At 34.0% G+C, this 17,906-nt stretch overlaps 2 protein-coding genes across 3 annotated transcripts in view; both read left to right on the top strand.

The window, feature by feature from the left end:
• The window catches only part of LOC145730514 (uncharacterized), a 52,413-nt gene that overhangs the window by 13,979 nt on the left and 20,528 nt on the right, over positions 1–17,906 (top strand). The window lies entirely within an intron of this gene.
• On the top strand, positions 1,278–1,909 carry LOC145730342 (uncharacterized). Its single transcript, XM_081981514.1, has 2 exons — positions 1,278–1,516; positions 1,686–1,909. Exons 1-2 carry the CDS (start codon positions 1,384–1,386, stop codon positions 1,856–1,858), a joined length of 306 nt encoding a protein of 101 aa, XP_081837640.1. The 5' UTR covers positions 1,278–1,383; the 3' UTR covers positions 1,859–1,909.

Here is a 17,906-nt window from a genome sequence, read left to right as displayed (position 1 = left end):
GCTTTATTTTCATATTTAAATTGAGTGATCATTGACCGATAAACAAACAATTCAAGTTTTGATAATTTTATTTTTAATTTATAGGAAAATATGTAATATATGTTTGGTACTGATTGTACCAAATTTTGTAGTGTTTCTCAGGTTATTAGATAGGAAATCGAATGCGGATTCCAAAAATGTGTTTAAAATAGTCATTTTGCCACTCCAGTTGGGTTTTACAGGCGGAAACTGGAACCTTTCAAACTGGATTTCTGTCAGTTCAAACATTGACACCGCTTTTCTAGCTGGTTGTACCAATTCTTGTAGTGTTATTTCAGTTTATTGGATAGAAAATTTAATAAACATTCTAAAAATGTGCTTAAAACAGGCATTTTCTCACTCAAAGTGAGTTTGACAAGCAATTTAGTCCCTGACTGTCAAACTGTGTAAATATTTTCTTGCAGTATTCGATGCAAAAGGTGTTTCTGAAATTTATGACAATTATTTTGACATGTGGTCACGTGACTGCCTAGCTAAATTATCTTACAAAAACCACGTCAAATTTGTCACTAATGTCACAACTGACAAAATTTGCCTTTTTGTGTTTCTAAGATTGTAACATTTTAGTAAGTTTACATGTGCAACACTGTTGGTAGTGTATAATGCTACTTTTTCTCTACCATCTGTGCTGAAATTACAAACGCATTTTCATGTAATATTTATAATAATGTTCACATAATGTTGTGTTTTACATAATTTTCTATTTATTTATGTAATTTGGCAACATTGGAAAGTGTCTCAACACAGTGGGTGGTTGTTCTCTTGACCAATCACACAGCTACCCACTGTGTTGTGATTTATACATGATTTATACAAGGTGTCAAAGTTTTACTGAAAAAACGAAAATAAAAAATAACTTTAACTTAATTTTAACTAACCAGGTTGTTTCTTATCAACACACATTAACAAAATTTTTTAATTTTTAGAGAAATTTCAATTCGAAAAATGTGTCACTTTTTGTGAGTTTGCAGCGATGTTACCAGGTTTGAAGCCTTGTGACGCTGTAATTTGTTCTCCAATCTAGATTTTCTATATATCGTTGAAAAGATGATAAAAAATGCTATAAAATGTCGATAGTATACACCCTGTATCTTCGTTATTGTTCATATTTCAAAAATGCGTCAAACGAAAAAAACCCTCTTTTTTGAAGCCCTATTCGCAGGTGAAAGGAAACTTTGGAATCACCCTGTATATTATAAGATTGAATTTTGGTTAACTCGGTTTTTATACATTCTTAAGCAGGTTAAGAAAAATGACATTCTTAGAAACGTCACTAATACAAAATGTTCGTACGTTGAACATCTGCACCCGATTTATCTGGTTAGAAACTCGAAGCGAGAAAATATGAAAGGTGATCGACATACTTCCAAATCAAAATTGAATTTACGCGATGGCGTGGGACACAAAACCGGATTACAACCGCACATAGGAAAATCCTGCGAACAATCTGCAAAACAATGTTCCAAACGTTTAACCGGTAAGTACAGTTTTACTAAAATTGCGGTTAATTAAAGAAAACACTGCATACCATGAATAAACAAACAGTCACGTTCACTGTGTTAAAGATTAATTCAAATGGATGTGTAGTTTGTATGTTCTGACATTAAAATGTAATTGACAATCTAATGGATATTTAAATATTCTAGGCAAACCAATTGGGACTTTTGGACCCAGGCAAATGTACGTTTTGAAACAATTTCAAGGTAGTTTTTTGGCTTATGGAATGACAGCTTTTTTAACCACCATCTACTTTTGCGATTGGAAAGCTGTGCTTCAGTATATGCCATTTTATGGAGGAAAATACGCCAAAAATGACTAGAAACCATATTTTTTTATAAATCCAAAAATATACATTCGGTAATTAATTCGAGAGCGGTGTATTATGTAAATGACTGAATATCGAACTCTGTCATAGATCTAAAATCAATTAAACATTGTGCCAAATGGATTACTGCAAAACAGCATGCAAAACAAATTAATTACACGAAACTTTAATGATATTTTGTTCGCGACTGCATTTATTAAAATATATTCAATTCGAACGTTATTGCATAATTCCGGCTCGTACGACTCGCATTTGTTTATTATGCTCAAAAACATGTGCGGGTGTTCCAATCGAGTTACGGGCGTAATATGGAAAGCTGCGACCCGAATTAGTTTATGCAGAAAATGCGATAAATTTATCAAAATATCTTTATACTTGGTTGACCATTTGGCGAAAAACAAAAGTGTAAATTTGTCCCAGAAGGGTTCCAATGCACAGCAAAAGACTTCAAATTATGTGTAATAAGCACAAAAAAACACTTTAATTTTTGACAAATTTCACTGTCATTTTTTGGCAATATGACTGACGAGAAAAACTTTGACCTTAATGCACTGTAACTGTGCTACTATGCAGGGTTCCCATTAATATCTCGTGTTTAATCCGACATGACATTTTAAAAATGAAAATATTCTGGCAAGCACTATACACTGACTTTTCACTGGATACAGCAAAATTTAAATACTCTTTTTATCCTAAAGGCATTCACGTTAAGCACCCAACTTTCCATTCAATTAACGACTTCATTAAAATTCGTCAATCGGCTTTTATTTTTGACTTTTCGGACGCAAAATAGTCAATTAGGTTTCTCTATTTTTGGCAATCGTTTTTGCTACACGTTGCAACGCTGCACGAAAACTACACAAAAACTGCACGCGAATTTTTATTATTCTCATCGTCACGCCATTCCTGTTTTCCCCCATTACTGGAATTACCGAATAATAGTTTTCATGTTTCGAATTCGATTTTCGTTTCGCTGCTACACCGTCAGAATCGTAAGATTAATTATTGGAACCGCGGTTCTAAGTGCTGGTAAAATGGAATTTCGGCCAAATTCGGTATTAATTTTAATAACCGATACATCAAAAAAAACCGTTCTAAATTGTAAAATAAATTTTAAAAAAATAGTGGAAAAGTAATAAAACGCATGTCAAATATTTTTGCCGCGATGTCAGAGCGTATTCGGTCTGACAATTCAATTTGTTATAAAAAGCAATAACTGTTTGAGGGGGGAAAATTGAAAAAAACTTTTTTATATATCGCATTGGGAACAATTTATTCTCGAGGATTTTGCCATTTTGTTCGTAATTCTAACAAAACACAGTTTAATTTATATTCAATACTAAACAGAAAAGTTTTTAATTACTCTTTAATAAACGAAATAAAGTGTTCAAATTTTGCTTGTTTATTTAAGTTCACAATATAGTTCAAGTTTGTGATTGGTTAAAAAAAAGTACCAAGCTAAAAGCTGCTTTTGTTGACCAATCATAAACTTGAAGAAAAAATATATTGACCTTAAAAGAGTCAACTCTTAAGGGACACTGAAAGTATGTTAAGGCTTACGACTAAGGGCAGTGTTTTAGTCACCGTCCAAAACTAGTGTCACATGAATCTTTTAGCGAGGTAATCTTAGGCCATTTCACTCGTCACATCCGATTTATTTATCCTGTTTCCAGGCCATATTCCGGATTCTGTCCCTTCTATCTGTCCCTTATCACTTCCTTTTCGATTACCGCTACACCCTATTTCGGATACTCCCGCTGGACGCTAGCCAAATTTCAAACCTATTTAACAATTCATTTTATTACCGTTGTTTGTTTTTACTTGGAGCCCTCAAACCCGAACAGGAGCACCCTTTACCCTGATGTTTTTACTGCGCATAAATACCGTGCGACCGTTCAAGAAAATTGAGATGAGGCCGAGAGTTTGTTCACGTCCACTGGGAAAGTGTTTCAAAAAGTCTGTCCAAATTGAGTATCGAGGCAATCGAAGAGGAAATGATAGGGAAGTTGATAAGACGGACCAAGAATATGGGCCGGAAACTGGGACAAATCTAGCGGAAGCAATGCCTTGGAGGAGCTCCAAGATTAGCTCTATGGTGCTCATTTATTTTGACGTTAATTATTGCAGAGGGACAACGTTGCCAATTAAAATCAGATAAAATCAAAACTTTTTCTGATTTCAAGATCGTATTAAACTGTCAGGATTCAAATTTGTAGCATAATTTTGGCAACCCTGATGCAGAGTGAAAAAAAATCCATGAACTCAATTTTAGTGGAACTAGGAAGGTTCAAAAGCATCAAGCTGAAAGTTTCATTTTTTGACTAATCACAAAAAACTGAAATTTAATTAATCAAGCATTGCATGATGTTTTCCAATTTGATTGATCTTGGCTTGAACTTTAAACTTTAAACTTTAGTTGTAAAAATACAAAATGCTCTGCCATTGGTATTCCTATACGTTGTCGACCAATTCAAACAAAAATTCTGGCAAAAATAATATCACCTTGTTTTCGTTTCATCTCAATCGATAAACAAACTTAGTAAATCGTGGATAACAACCGTGCCGGTGTGAATTCTGTTCAAAATCGACTAGAAATTCGCTCAATATATAATAATATATACGATGGTGTAGAAAAGCTTTTGATGCATTACAGACAGTTTTGGGCAAACAAAGGACGATATCTCTTTGAATTTACCTTCTACCCTTTACATCTCGAGACCGACTTTGTTTAAGTCCGCGGGAAATGGAAGTAGAATCTTGTTAAGTTAAATGTCATGAAAATGATACAAAGGTGTAATTTCAAACAATAAAACATTCTGCGTTTGTTTTGGCGAAAGTTTTATGGTCAGAAATAAAGCAGGAGCTAAACGTCTCAGCAGAAAAAACCGATCCAATGCCAGAAGCTTTTTTATGCCAGATTATATGTTATGAAAGGTCTAGGAAAAACAGATTTTGATACTTAAAAGACGCATTTTATTACCTTTCTTAGCAGTGAAATGAAAAGGGCAACCACAAAACGCAATATACCGGAGCTAACTGCTTAATAACTCTTAACGTGCCAGCTTTATGACTTCTCTCACACGCCATTTTCTTCCCTTGGGTTTTGTTATTAAAGTTATGCCGTAAAATACAATCCTACTTGAAAACTGCTGGTTTTCCAATATAATTCTCACACAAAATTTCTAAAATAAGTAGTATGATAATCGAATTAATCATGAGGTATAAAACAAAAGTGTTACGGTTGCCAACCTAACCTCATAAAAGTTACCAGGTCCTTATTGAAACCATTATCTCTTTTATTTCCGGTCATAAAAGTCGATTAGACGAATATACCGCCCACTACTCCAAGCTGGCAGTTATGTAGCAAATTTCAATTTGAAAGTTTCGTCTAAAAATCGAAACTGTGGAAAACGAAAAAGTAATTCGTCAAGAAACAAGTGAGCTAATAGTCGTGGATTTTCCACACAAACCCCGTGGAAAGCTACCGACGTTACGAAATCCGGTTCCGGTTTTCCGGGCCGGAAGTGAATAAGCTGCTCCGCGAACGCCTTAAACGTCTGATGAATGCCCGAACGGACGCTGGAAAATTAAGTTACCTGACATGTACGTGATCTCAGGTCATTAGAACGAGTTCGGTATAAGGTGTTTTCACCGCTTAAAAATTTTAACGACTCAGCCAAATTGGTGTTGAATCGAATTAACTTGTTCTCCGAAGGAGTTTAGAAATGGAATTTGGTACCCAGCGGAAATAGTGCTGCTTCTAAAGAAAAATAATTTAAAAAAAGCCACCGTTTACATTTGCAGCATTTGAGTACATCGTTGGTTCTGGCTTGTGATTGGTTAAGAAAAAGCAGCAAGCTGAAAGCTGCTTTTTTTTCCACCAATCACAAACTATACTCACTGTAGACTTAGTTACGTTTTAAATATCTGTCGGATACTCAGCAATATACCTATAAAATAACCCATTTGCTAAGTTGTACCAATTATTGAAAAATGAGCAAAGTTGTAGCATTTGTCTGAATTGTTAGACTTTAAAACGACAGTGTGATTGCTCAAAAAGCTGGTTTTTGACCAATCACAAACTACCCACAGACTTCACAGAGCTGCGCTTCCATAGTGACATTGACAGTTTTCCAAGTCTAATCTACGAAAAGAAATTGACAGCTGAAATTGAATGCTATGATTTACACATTAGAGTGTTTTTTTGTATATTAATTTCCTTAGAATTAAGATGAAACATCAAAATATTTTCATTCATTGTTTGTGTGCTTTTTCAGCTGATTATTACTTTTCGGAATTAGTTTTCATTCAATTTCAGTCAACAAAGTGGTTAAACACGTGCATTTGCTGAGTAACAAGAGTAATAGTCAAGTCCTTGGGAAACAATTAGGACCCTAAAGGCAGTTATGGAGGACACAATAGAGGGTTAATTGCTGTCGCAAGTTAAGGCGGTCTTAAATTCAGCTTGTTAGACCTTAACACCAAGTTAGTTTTTAAAGGTAAATCGAACTTTAATGACAACACGCCAATTTCCATACATTGAAACCCCATAATAGATTCAGTTTTAGTTGAGCGAAAGGTAATGTTAATCGGGGCTTTTCGTCCTGTTTTATGGGAATTTCAGAGTTCATTAATACAAAATGACGAAAGTTAATTTATTAAAAGCCCTTTAAGGTTCGATCTGGCATTTAAATTGATTAATTTCATCTTCGCAAAGTGTCTATAGAACGTGTATTAATTACAGTTAGCAAATCGACTTTTCGATTAAGTAACAGTTTAAATGGAAGCGTAAGAAGGTAAATTTTCATCATCACATGACCTTTAAAATATTACTATCTTTAAATAACAAATATTAATGCAGTTTATTGTTCAAACATTCTCGTTTCTTATCAGTAACATTAACGAAACTTGGAGAAACTGGAGTGAAAGTGAATCCTAACCACGTTGGAGTGTATTTTCTTTGGGAACCAATTTATATACCTTTGAAATCTCAACTTATAAAACAGATACTGGTGAAAGATTTCAGTTATTTTGTCAATAGAGGAACAAGTCATGATCCTGCTGAAATTCTGTCAATGAATTTGTTTAATATTGAAGATGGTGATTGGAAGAAAATGAGAACGGTTTTAACTCCCACCTTTACTTCCAGTAAAATAAGGATGATGTTGGAGACCATTATGGAGAAAGTTGTCATACTAGATAGAGTGGTGGATGATAAATGTGGTTTAGAATGCGATATTAAGAGTATTCTGGCTAGGTTTACTACAGTGTAGTACAACATTAGTGGGTAAGTTGTGATTGACAAACTACACAGTGATGGTGATTTACCCAAATGCTGCACATGTAGACTTGGCATAATCTTCACTAATTCAAATACTTTTGACACTATCACAAAATTGCAGCCTTTAGATTTGGAATGTTGCAATCAAAACTAGGATTGGCCACTCTAATTCGCAATTTTAAATTTACGTTAAGTGAGAAAATGTCCATGCCTGTTCGAATGCAGATTGGTAATGACGTAACAGCAGTCGAAGGACCTGTTTGGTTGAATGTTAGTCGTGTAAGGTAGCAAATAATTGATATAGAACAAACCACTGTAATTGGTAAAAACCGTGCAACTGTTATAGTTTTAACACAAAACGTAACAGCCATTTGCCCTGGTTAGAATCGTACACATTAAATTCTAATAACGTTACGACATTATAAAAGTGCCATTAATTTTCCCATAAAAACTAGAAGGCAAAACATATTTTTGGGTGCGTTTCCCCAGTTTCTTTTTATGCGAATACTAAAAGCTTTCGAGCATCTTCACGTCCCTTGAATCAACCCCCACGCCTTTTGCGACACAAAAAAATTGTAAGTTACTTTCCTCAAGTTAACCAGTCGGAATGTTATGACAGGTTTGAATACTCTGCCCTTATCACTTTGTTATGTGAGCCTCTGAGTTTTTCCTTTATACCAAATAGCTGGAAAGTTGTGAGTGATTCTGTATATCGGCTAGAAACTAGGACAAAGCACCGCAATCTGGTCGAATACGAAGTGTAACAGTTTCGAGAGCCGCTAATACGTTTTAATATCGCAGCAGCCATATTCAAATAAGCCGGCGTAATAATTTTGACGGTACAAAAGGCCATTCGGAAGGCAACAAAACTAAAAGTTTCGGCATTAAAACGCCCTGACCATAATATCAGCCGTATACATCTGGCGTTCGCTCGTTTAGTGTTTGAACCAGGGCGAATATTGTGTTCTATTTAACGACGTCTAGTACACGTTGCCTTATTAAACAGCGGAAATGCTACAAAGCACTTTAATAACCGCTAAGTGGATAGGTAAATTCCGTTCAACAATTCGGTGCAACGCCAGTTGAAAATTTAATAAACACTCGCCCATGCAGATTTTACACTGCTCGGAATCAAGTCCCATCCAGAAAAATGGCAAACGTTCGCTGAAATTTGTAGCGGCCTATTGAATTTTTAAGGTCTTTCCAATGCTTCATTTCAGCAAAAATCAATTTTTGCTTTAATAATATGATTTTTTCAGTTATTTGTCCAGTGTGTTTCAGTTAGTGTGTAAAATGTGCTTATACCAAAAATCAAACATGTAGAAATCCCTAAATAACTAATAGTGCAAGAGCCTATGACCTAGGAGGGGGGCATGTTGATATGGAATGGAAGATGGGAAAATGGTATTTTATTTAAAATTGCAAGAAACTCTTTCAGTAAGACCTATTTCCTGATTATATCAATTGAAACATAATCTCCTTTGGTTTTTCGTAAATTTGTCAACTATTTTATTATGAAAATCCTGTACATTTTCATTGATATTACTTTTTTTGAATTTCTAAGGGGGGGATGGGGCGGCTGCCCCTACCTGCTCTTTAGCGACGCCCTTGCTGGTCATCAAAAGCGATTTTAAAATGCTATACAAAATCCGAAAAAAATCTAAAAACACTAAAGACACTATTAGAAAGCTAGAAACTGTAAGAAACCAAAATAACCTCTTTGGTTCATGTTGGACATGAAAACAATAATAAAAATAATTGATGTTAAAATATAGTTATTTTTCCTAACAAGGGCGGAAAGTGATACTTTCCCGCACGAGACTCCGAATCAGTCGAGTGCGGAGAAGGCACTTTATGCAGGAACATCATTTTTTTTCTACGGGCGTTTTCAATAATTGGAAAAAACGACAATTGAAAATAAATGATAAATTAAAATTGAAAAAGTAACTTTTAATAATATTGTTCATTTATACATATTCATATGTATGTACTAAAATATAATCATAACACATGAAAATATTAAGTACAAAATAAAAAAAAATAACAACCTACAAACTTGATTACCATAAATGGGTTATTGATTTGATGCTTTACTTCTAATCTACTTCTTACTAATATTAATAATAAATGAACAATTATATTACACCCTAGTGCGGGAAAATAATTTCTTTACGCACTAGTGCGAGAAAGTTTATATTTCGAGAACAAAAATAGTGCAGAAATGTTATCATTCATTCATATTTCAAAAAATATATTAATTTTCAAAAACACAACAGCTTTAAGTTAAAAATTACATTACGCAAATAATGATAATAATAACAAAATTTGTTAGTAATAGCAAAGAAGACTGTAGGTACTGAATTAATGCTAAAACTACTAAATATGTATTTTTGATCTATAATGACGTTCACAACACTGACTGAAAATTACTGTAACGAGGCAGTTATTGACGGTTTTATGAAAATTTGTGCAAAAGTACATAAAACGAAAATTAGCAAAATAAAATGAAATTAGCAACAAAAAATTGCAACTGTAATGAATCTTTTGGAAGAAATATAGACTTTTTTCAATTTGTTGCAATGTTATATTTTGATTTAGAATTGTAGTTTGCAAACTTTACTTTGGTTTTAGAATAAAATAAGAAAATTCTCATCTCTATGGCATTCTCAAACCCGTAATTGGAAGGCATCAATCAGTATTAAAGTAATATCCTGAATTTCTAAACTACAACCGAATGCATTTGCTTTGGTTTCCCAACAAATTGACGTGCCAATCAAAAATGATCGTTTAATTATGAACATCTTACTGGCAGTCGGCCCTAAAAGCAAAACGTCTATCATATGCAGTTAAATTATGAAAGAGACGATCGATTAAATAACACGGCAGGAGATATCGTTGTTCTGGTTTGCTCTCAACTAAATCCAATTAAGGGCTAAGTTCAATTGAGTTGATAGAGGAACGTGCATCTTCATGTTAATGTCGATATGTCAGAAAATAAGGAAAAATCATCTAAACTGCTGCACTCCAATTGATTTTACTGCAAATCGGATGTTTGAAATTTAATTAGTTGTAAATAATTGCATTTCGAGAACAGTTTGCAAATATTTAGACTTTTCAAAGAGTCTAAGTTTCCGGTATATTAAGCGCTAAAGGTAATTGGAATACCGGCCGTCAGATACGAGAAAATATTTACGTTAAATGAGGCCGGCGTTTCCGGTTCCTCCACTCCAAATATCAGGAAAAAATTAATTCGAAGAGAAGAATCAATTTCCGTACATTTGAGATTATAACGTCGTGTCTATCGATGTCAGCATCTGTTTAAACCTGATTTTGGTGTGATTTATGGCTTCATAAATTTCCCCGATTCCGACTAACTTTTCAATTCATCAGCCTATTGCTTCTATGCATGTATATCTGATGGAATAGTGGCGCATAAATATCGTTTGAATCCTTTATCGTCGAATTGAATCGGTGCGAAGTTAAACGATCGATAAACCGTTACATTTTGAATTCATTTTACTGGAAAACGAAACTTTGAACAATTCCAGTTTCCAATTTCGATAGAACTTTCGTTTCAATTAGAGGCTATATTAGAATTTGTCGAGTTTCATTTAATGTGGACGATGTGGCGCCCCCCCAAATTAATTACCTTCATTTTCGCTTCATAACAATCGGAAAAAAAATTTTTTTTTGTTCCCTCATTGGTCAAAAAAACACCTTCCAGCTTGCTGCTTTTTTTTGACCAATCGGCGAACAGTGCTGTAATTTGCGAAAATAACATAATATTATAAAGATAACAAAATAATACGAAATATTTACTATACCAAATGATTTATTTCGTGTGTGAGTAACACCGATTTAATTAAAATGGTTCAATAATACTCTACTAAAATTTAATTAAAAAATAATTATTTTGCCATGTTGAAAGGGGCGCAAATTTGCAGTAATTGCAAATGCAAACTGTCGAAATTAAGCCTTGTAAATTGTGTCTTTTTGAGGATAATTAACGTTATAGTGACAAAAGAACGATAATTATTTGGCAAATTTTCGAAATACTACTCGATAAATATTCGGCATTGACTCGAGTTGTTTGGCTTGGAAAATTGGAAAAACTTAAACCATTCAAGTCAGTTTATAAAAGGAGAGCGAAAACTTTCTAATGCCACTACAAAACTGTCACGTAAAACGAGAAAAAAGCAACGGCAAACAGCCGAGAACCACCTGATCCAGAATATCTTTTCCGAATCCAGACCACGTACAAAAGACAGTAATTTAATTTTCGAGTGGACCAACTTTAAAAAAAACCCTCGAAACAGCTTGTGCACACTTTCCGTAACGAAACTGCAACTGGAAGTTTGTTCACGTTTTTTTCGGACCTACCCTAAATGGGACACCCTGTAAATTATTATGTCATTTGATTAAGCTTGTAAGGCTCACTTGATAGTTTACAAAAAGTGTACAGTTCCCGAGATATATGAAAATTTCAACAGGAAGTTATACAAATATGTAAGGCAAAGTTCCTGTGTCATTTTAATGACTAAAGAACGAAAAATCTTCAATTCCAGGACGGTCAGCGCTGCTTTTCTACCAACCGGGTCCTGTTCCAACCGTTTGAAATCAGATTGGACGGGACAGAAAGTTTTTTTTCTTTCGGTAAACTAATTTAATGTCGACAGGAGAAAAACAAGCTTTCCCGTATATTGGAGCAGATCAATGATGAAAAGAAACGTCGAGTCATCCCGAAATAACGCGATTAATAGGGTATCGGAAAATGTATTGGAACTCACCTACACCACTTAGTAGCGTGGGTGATTACGTTTGTATCGATTGTTACAGCCAACAAGAAAGTTTCAGGGAAAATTCCTCCCACCTAAAAATTTATATTATTAAGAGCAAGTATCGATTCTAGGTGAAATCTAAGGAGTAAATGTCTCGAGACAGATGTTTAAAATCCCTCAAGTACTTAAAACTTTAAAGGCAAAGGACGGTGGGTTTTTAGCTTCGTTGGCGGAATTCCAGTCTAGTATTTATCGCATAAAAAGCAAAAAAGTAAGATAAATGTACAACCAATTTCTGTGATCTTTAAACTTATTCAGTAAGTTAAAAACAAACATTTGCTAGGTAAGTTACGTTTTTCTGGCCTTTATGAGGGCATTTAAAGCTGCAGCTGAATTGCTACAAGACCGGATGTGACCCCGGAGAGAAACTGGAAAGGGAATGAATTTGCAATTCTTCAGCGTTCCGTGTCAATTATTCAGTTCGGGTCATTAAGCAGCGTTTGTTTAAAGTCGTTTAGCGAATTGTTGAAATCCCGATATAAATCGTTCTGCGGTTGATTTTACGATCAGGTTTGTTGGAATTCTGCGACATTTAAATGGCTACAAATCGACTCGATTTTCTCTCAATATAAATGTGTATCATTTAATGCAATTGCACCAACTGTAATAACTAGACGGAACTTTTAGCAAAAAGCTCTAAACTCAACCTAAATAGTTAATATCTAAAGTAGATCCTTAAGAGCACTTAAGATCGGAGAGCTTCTTTTAACAACACCTGTACCTGCACTGATTTAGACTTCTCTAATGAAACCTCAAAGCTATTTACTCGAACAGAATAAAAGTCTTGATAGCCAGTAAAGTAGTTGCCATTCGGAACCCTTTTACTGTCCCATAAATGTTGGAATTGACGTCCGGAAAATTAAGTTATCTGGTCTCGACTACTTTGTAGTTACAAATTAATAGAACCTCTAAATTACAATACTCTTTTTTATTCTATCCTAGTCATGGAATTTTTCCTGTATAATAACATAACAAAAAAAACTTTTTTTTATGTTAAAAGTTACCCTGAATGTTGAAACACGTTTCAAGTTGCAACAGAAAATTGCATCAAATTAGTTGTCAGACCTAAAATGATAGATAGTTTTATGAGTAATACCACGTGACGCTTTAGAAATGTTACATTATATTTGATTTATTTTTATAGCTAGAGTCCGGATTTCTAGAAATTTTGCTTTTTATAAATAATTAAAGCTACCAACCTTTGACATCTAATGTGAACGATTTATGCAAAAATCCGTCATTTGACAGATTTTGTTAATTCTTTTTTTGCTTTTTTCTTCTTTTTGTGCTTATTTACTCCTATTTTTGTATGGTTTAACTAGTTTTTTACAAAACAAGCTCAAGTTTTTAAAAATAAACTAAACTAATAAATGCTTTGACAAAAAATTGCTATATTGAGATATTGAAAGCTTCTGAACGACAAAAACATGTTGCAAAATGTATAAGTATCAACTAACAAATTTAAACTGACCAAACAATTTCAAAATGCTCCTGAAGCAGTCAAAAAAAAATTTAAAAACATTTCAAAACACTATAGAACCTCTAAAATGCCTTGCAATGCTTACAAGCAGCCTAGAAGCTTCTAAAAGCTTCCAAATGCATTTCAATTTATCTAGAAGCTCCCAAAAGCTTCCGTATGCTTCTAAAGCAGTTTAGCAACTTTCAAAAGTTTCTAAAACCGTCTACAAGGTTTCAAATGCTTTAAAGGCAGTCCAGAACCTTCAATGCTCTTTAAACTGTCCAAATGCTCCTAAAGTAGTCTAAAAAGGTTTTAAAACACTACAGAAACTCCAAAATGTTTTTCAAGCAGTCTAAAGCCTTCCAAAATAGTCTAGAAGCTCTCAAAAGCTTCCGTATGCTTCTAAAGCAGTTTAGCAGCTTCCAAAACCGTTTCTAAAACCGTCTACAAGGTTTCAAATGCCTTAAAGGCAGTCCAGAACCTTCGAGGCTCTTTAAACTGTCCAAACACATTCCAAATGCTTCTAAAGTAGACTAAAAAGGTTTTACAAATACTACAGAAACTCCAAAATATTTCTCAAGCAGTCTAAAGCCTTCCAAAATAGCCCAGACGCTTCCAAATGCTTTTCAATTTTTCCTAGAAGCTTTCAAAAGCTTCCGTATGCTTCTAAAGCAGTTTAGCAGCTTCCAAAACCGTCTACAAGGTTTCAAATGCCTTAAAGGCAGTCCAGAACCTTCAAGGCTCTTTAAACTGTCCAAACACCTTCCAAATGCCAAATCCAAGAATGGAAGATAAACATACATGCAATTTTTAAAAGCGATTGGAAAAAAGGAAAAATGTTTGGAATGATGGATATTAAAGGTAACAATTAAGTCTACATGTGCAGTATTTGCGTAAATCTCAGCAGAGTGAGTAGTTTGTGATGAAACAAAAAATTACAAACACTGCTGTTATTTAGGAAATACTGCACATGTGGACTTACAATCAGGGAAAGGCCAGTTCGGCTTACCTCAAAAATAGTTCTAACATACTTAAAAATAATTTATAAAAAGAGGAAGAAAATTAAAAAAAAATTAGAAGAACAAAGAAAACTCGTGCCATTAAAAAGAAATACAAAGAGAAAATATAAACAAATCTTTTTTCAGCTTTTTATAGTAACTTTGCAAATTTCCATTTCGGGTGTTACTGCACAATTTGAATTTCCAGTGGTCGTTGCAAAAAATGTCCCCAAAGAACTTAATGACAATAATAAACACAATGATAATGAAACAAACTGCGTTAAACCAAAATGGTAATAGACGACAGCCCCAAATCTACGAGAACTAACCAACCCTGCATTACATTTAATTATTTACATTTCTCTTTGTTTGCAAGTTTGTATGCATAATATCCGTTATATGGTTAATATTAGTGAAATGTGCACCCTTAGAGAGCTGGAACACACTTACATTTACCAGATTTTGTTGATAAAAAAGCTTCGTCACAAAGTAAAGGATTGGGGTTGGATTTTGCCATCCTTTCAGAATGATAGAGTGGATTTCGGGGGCTTTAAATATTAATTTTGAACAGTTCAGCCCTTTTCTCTTTGAGCTTCGCATTCAGTTCTAAAGAATTTTCCAGTGTGGTTCTTTTTTTTTTTGGGGGGTTCGTTCTTTTCAGGGCTTTGAGTTTAACTAATTTGCTGAGAAAGAAAAATACGTCACGAGAGGATAGAAGCTCGATAATGTTTATATTACCTTTGAGCATTTATCTTGTGCACCTTAAGGTAAAACCAGAACGGAAACGTGTGGACCCGTAATAGCAAAACGAGCGTCGCCGAACTTCCCACTTGAGGCTAAAAGCCCAGATATTTTATTACCATATGAAATTTTTATTTTACGTTCTTTTTAGGAAAAATGATGTCGGACGGCGCCATTTATGGCCTGCATTTCCCTGAATGAAATTTATTACATTTATCTTTCTTGTAATACGCGAAATTGGGCTTCTCGAAGTTTAAAAACTGAAAAAGTTTCTTTTTGATAATCCTTAAATCAGCAATGGAAATGCAAGTGACATAAACGTAACGAACTAGAAAAATAGGATGCAAACCCCATATCTGCATCCGGGGTCGATAAATTTATTTTCTGAATACAGCCTGCCCGGAGAATATGGCATTAAAAATTTTTTTATTACCTTGCCGCGCTTCCTGAATCTTTTCATAAATCAGAACCGACGACAGCCGAGTCCTTCCGATAAAACGCGCATATTTCATTCATAATTTATTTTAAAAATAAAGGCCAATTTCCTTGGAGGAGATAAAACTTTGTTTTCTTATTTTTGAGCCACCCTCCAACCCATCCCAACCGATATGCGCCTTGAATATATATAACAGCCTAAGTATAAAAATGAAATTTCATATTAAATCCGAAATCCATCCCTTAGGTTCCATATTTCACCCCCTTTTTCCCCGCGATCGAAGCTATAATGTTTTCTTGAATAAATATTGTCGTTGTAGGAATTTCAATCAGGGATAGTTATCAGTTGTACACATTTTTGTCCTCTTTTTGTGAAATAAATTTCTTTTTCTACTCCTGACTTGACAGGTCATAACTTTGGTTGTGTGTGAGCTACAGGGTGGATTTTTTGACCAAAATGTAGCCAAAACAATGCTTTATTTTACCACCCTGTACAAGTTGCCCGGAAAATTTTGTAGTGACAGCGCCAGACGGAAAGACGTAAAGTGACACTCTAACCCAAAACCAACAAAGCACTCTCTACTTTGACAGGTCATAACTTTGGTTGTGTGTGAGATACAGGGTGGATTTTTTTACCAAAATGTAGCCAAAACAATGTTTTATTTGACCACCCTGTACAACTTGCCCCGAAAAATTTTTAGTGACATTTGAGTGGTATAAGGGGTCTATTTTAAGTACTTTTTAAGATTCAATATCTCAGTAACGTATTATTATGAGCTAGAGAGGTGAGTGTTGACGCGTTTTGTAGATTTTTTTTATCCTTTTTCGAATGGCGGTTTAGCGAAATTGATAGGAGCTCAAATAAAAAAGTTACAACGTTTCAAAAATACAAAAAATGACATTTTTGGGCAATAGTGCAATTTTGGCAAATTTTTATTTTGTCCCAGAAGGGTTTCAACGCACCGAAAAGAACTTATTTATTCCAAAGAAGTCTAAATTAGGTGAAATAAACAGAAAAAATATTTTATAACATAACATAATTTTTTATAACCAAAAATAACATAACATAACATAAGCTAGAGCAACGTAAAAATAACATAAAACAGCGTAATAATCATCCATTTATGCTATTTTTGATTCAGGTAAGATGTTTTATAAAGTTTTAAGCTACTTTAAGTTTGGCTGTTATTAGGCTATTTTATGATATTTTTTTAGGTTAGTTTAGATTGTTTTATAGCTTTATAGTTTAGGTTAGATGGGCCTGTTTTTACGCTGTTTTATGCTATTTTGGAGCTGTTTTATAAAAAAATTTACATCACTATAAAATGATGATCTGTTGGTTCAGAGATCATCAGAGCTTCTTGTAAGTGTTTCGTAAAGTGATTGAGTAAATATTGACCAAAGATCAAATAATTAAGTTGTAAATCCTTAAAAGAACCAAAAAAATTACCCCAAAATGATTAAGTTTGCCGAGAGGGGTGAAAGTAATAAACCGTTCGATAATAAATTCGCTTTTAAGAGGGTAATAATTTTCTGGGGCCATTGCGGTTTTAGAGTTTCATATATATAGATATATAAAAGAAAAGTACAGAAAGATAATAAATTACATTTGAGCACAGACACAGCTTGAATTTTATTATGCCTTAGATCACGATAAAAATATTATAGAGAATGAAGGAGTTTGGAATACAAGTATCGCGTTCCAGAGGTTATGAAATATTTCCAACGGCAAGAGTTGAAAAGAGTAACGACGTTTAATGGATTTTGTTTTGGACAACTTTAAGACTTTTCCGTCTATTCATCATTCTCTTAAAGACCCAAAAGAAACTGCAATGATAAACCAGATTTCGAACGTTAAACTGTTTTAATGACACCCCGGTTTGCGCTAATTTGAGAGTGAAATAATCCGGACATGGGGAAAGAAAATCGTGAATAAACTATTTACATTTTCTTCCATGTTTTCAGTGCGCTCGGAAATTTCCAAAGAGGGAGAGATTCCAAAAAAATACATTTACATTCATGGAGATTTTGATAAAAGGAGACACAGGCGTGGAAAAGAGGAATGTATTTTTGCGGCAGCCGCGTTGAATTCGCCACTTGCGGCAACACGTTATACACGTGCTATTTTATTATACAATGAAACTTTTATGTGCATACGGGTTTTGTGGGAAGAAAAATGCATTTTTTGGTAATTGGATTTACTATTTTCCAACGGCGTTTAAGTGGAATTACTGCAGTTTTTCCAATTTTTAAAACCGTAAAATTTTGAGCACTAATCGACAATAAAATT

This window comes from Ips typographus, linkage group LG6 (genome assembly GCF_016097725.1).
Source record: "Ips typographus isolate SLU linkage group LG6, UJ_Ityp_2.0, whole genome shotgun sequence".
Taxonomy (NCBI): domain Eukaryota; kingdom Metazoa; phylum Arthropoda; class Insecta; order Coleoptera; family Curculionidae; genus Ips; species Ips typographus.
The sequence above is the reverse complement of the archived record's forward strand: the minus strand, read 5'-3'. Positions and strand labels throughout refer to the sequence as shown.

Bases quoted from the DNA above. Each gene is read 5' to 3' on its own strand.
- LOC145730342 (XM_081981514.1), top strand. From the start codon at position 1,384: ATGAAAGGTGATCGACATACTTCCAAATCAAAATTGAATTTACGCGAT. The intron at 1,517-1,685 runs GTAAGTACAGTT...TAAATATTCTAG, and splicing joins ATGTTCCAAACGTTTAACCG to GCAAACCAATTGGGACTTTT.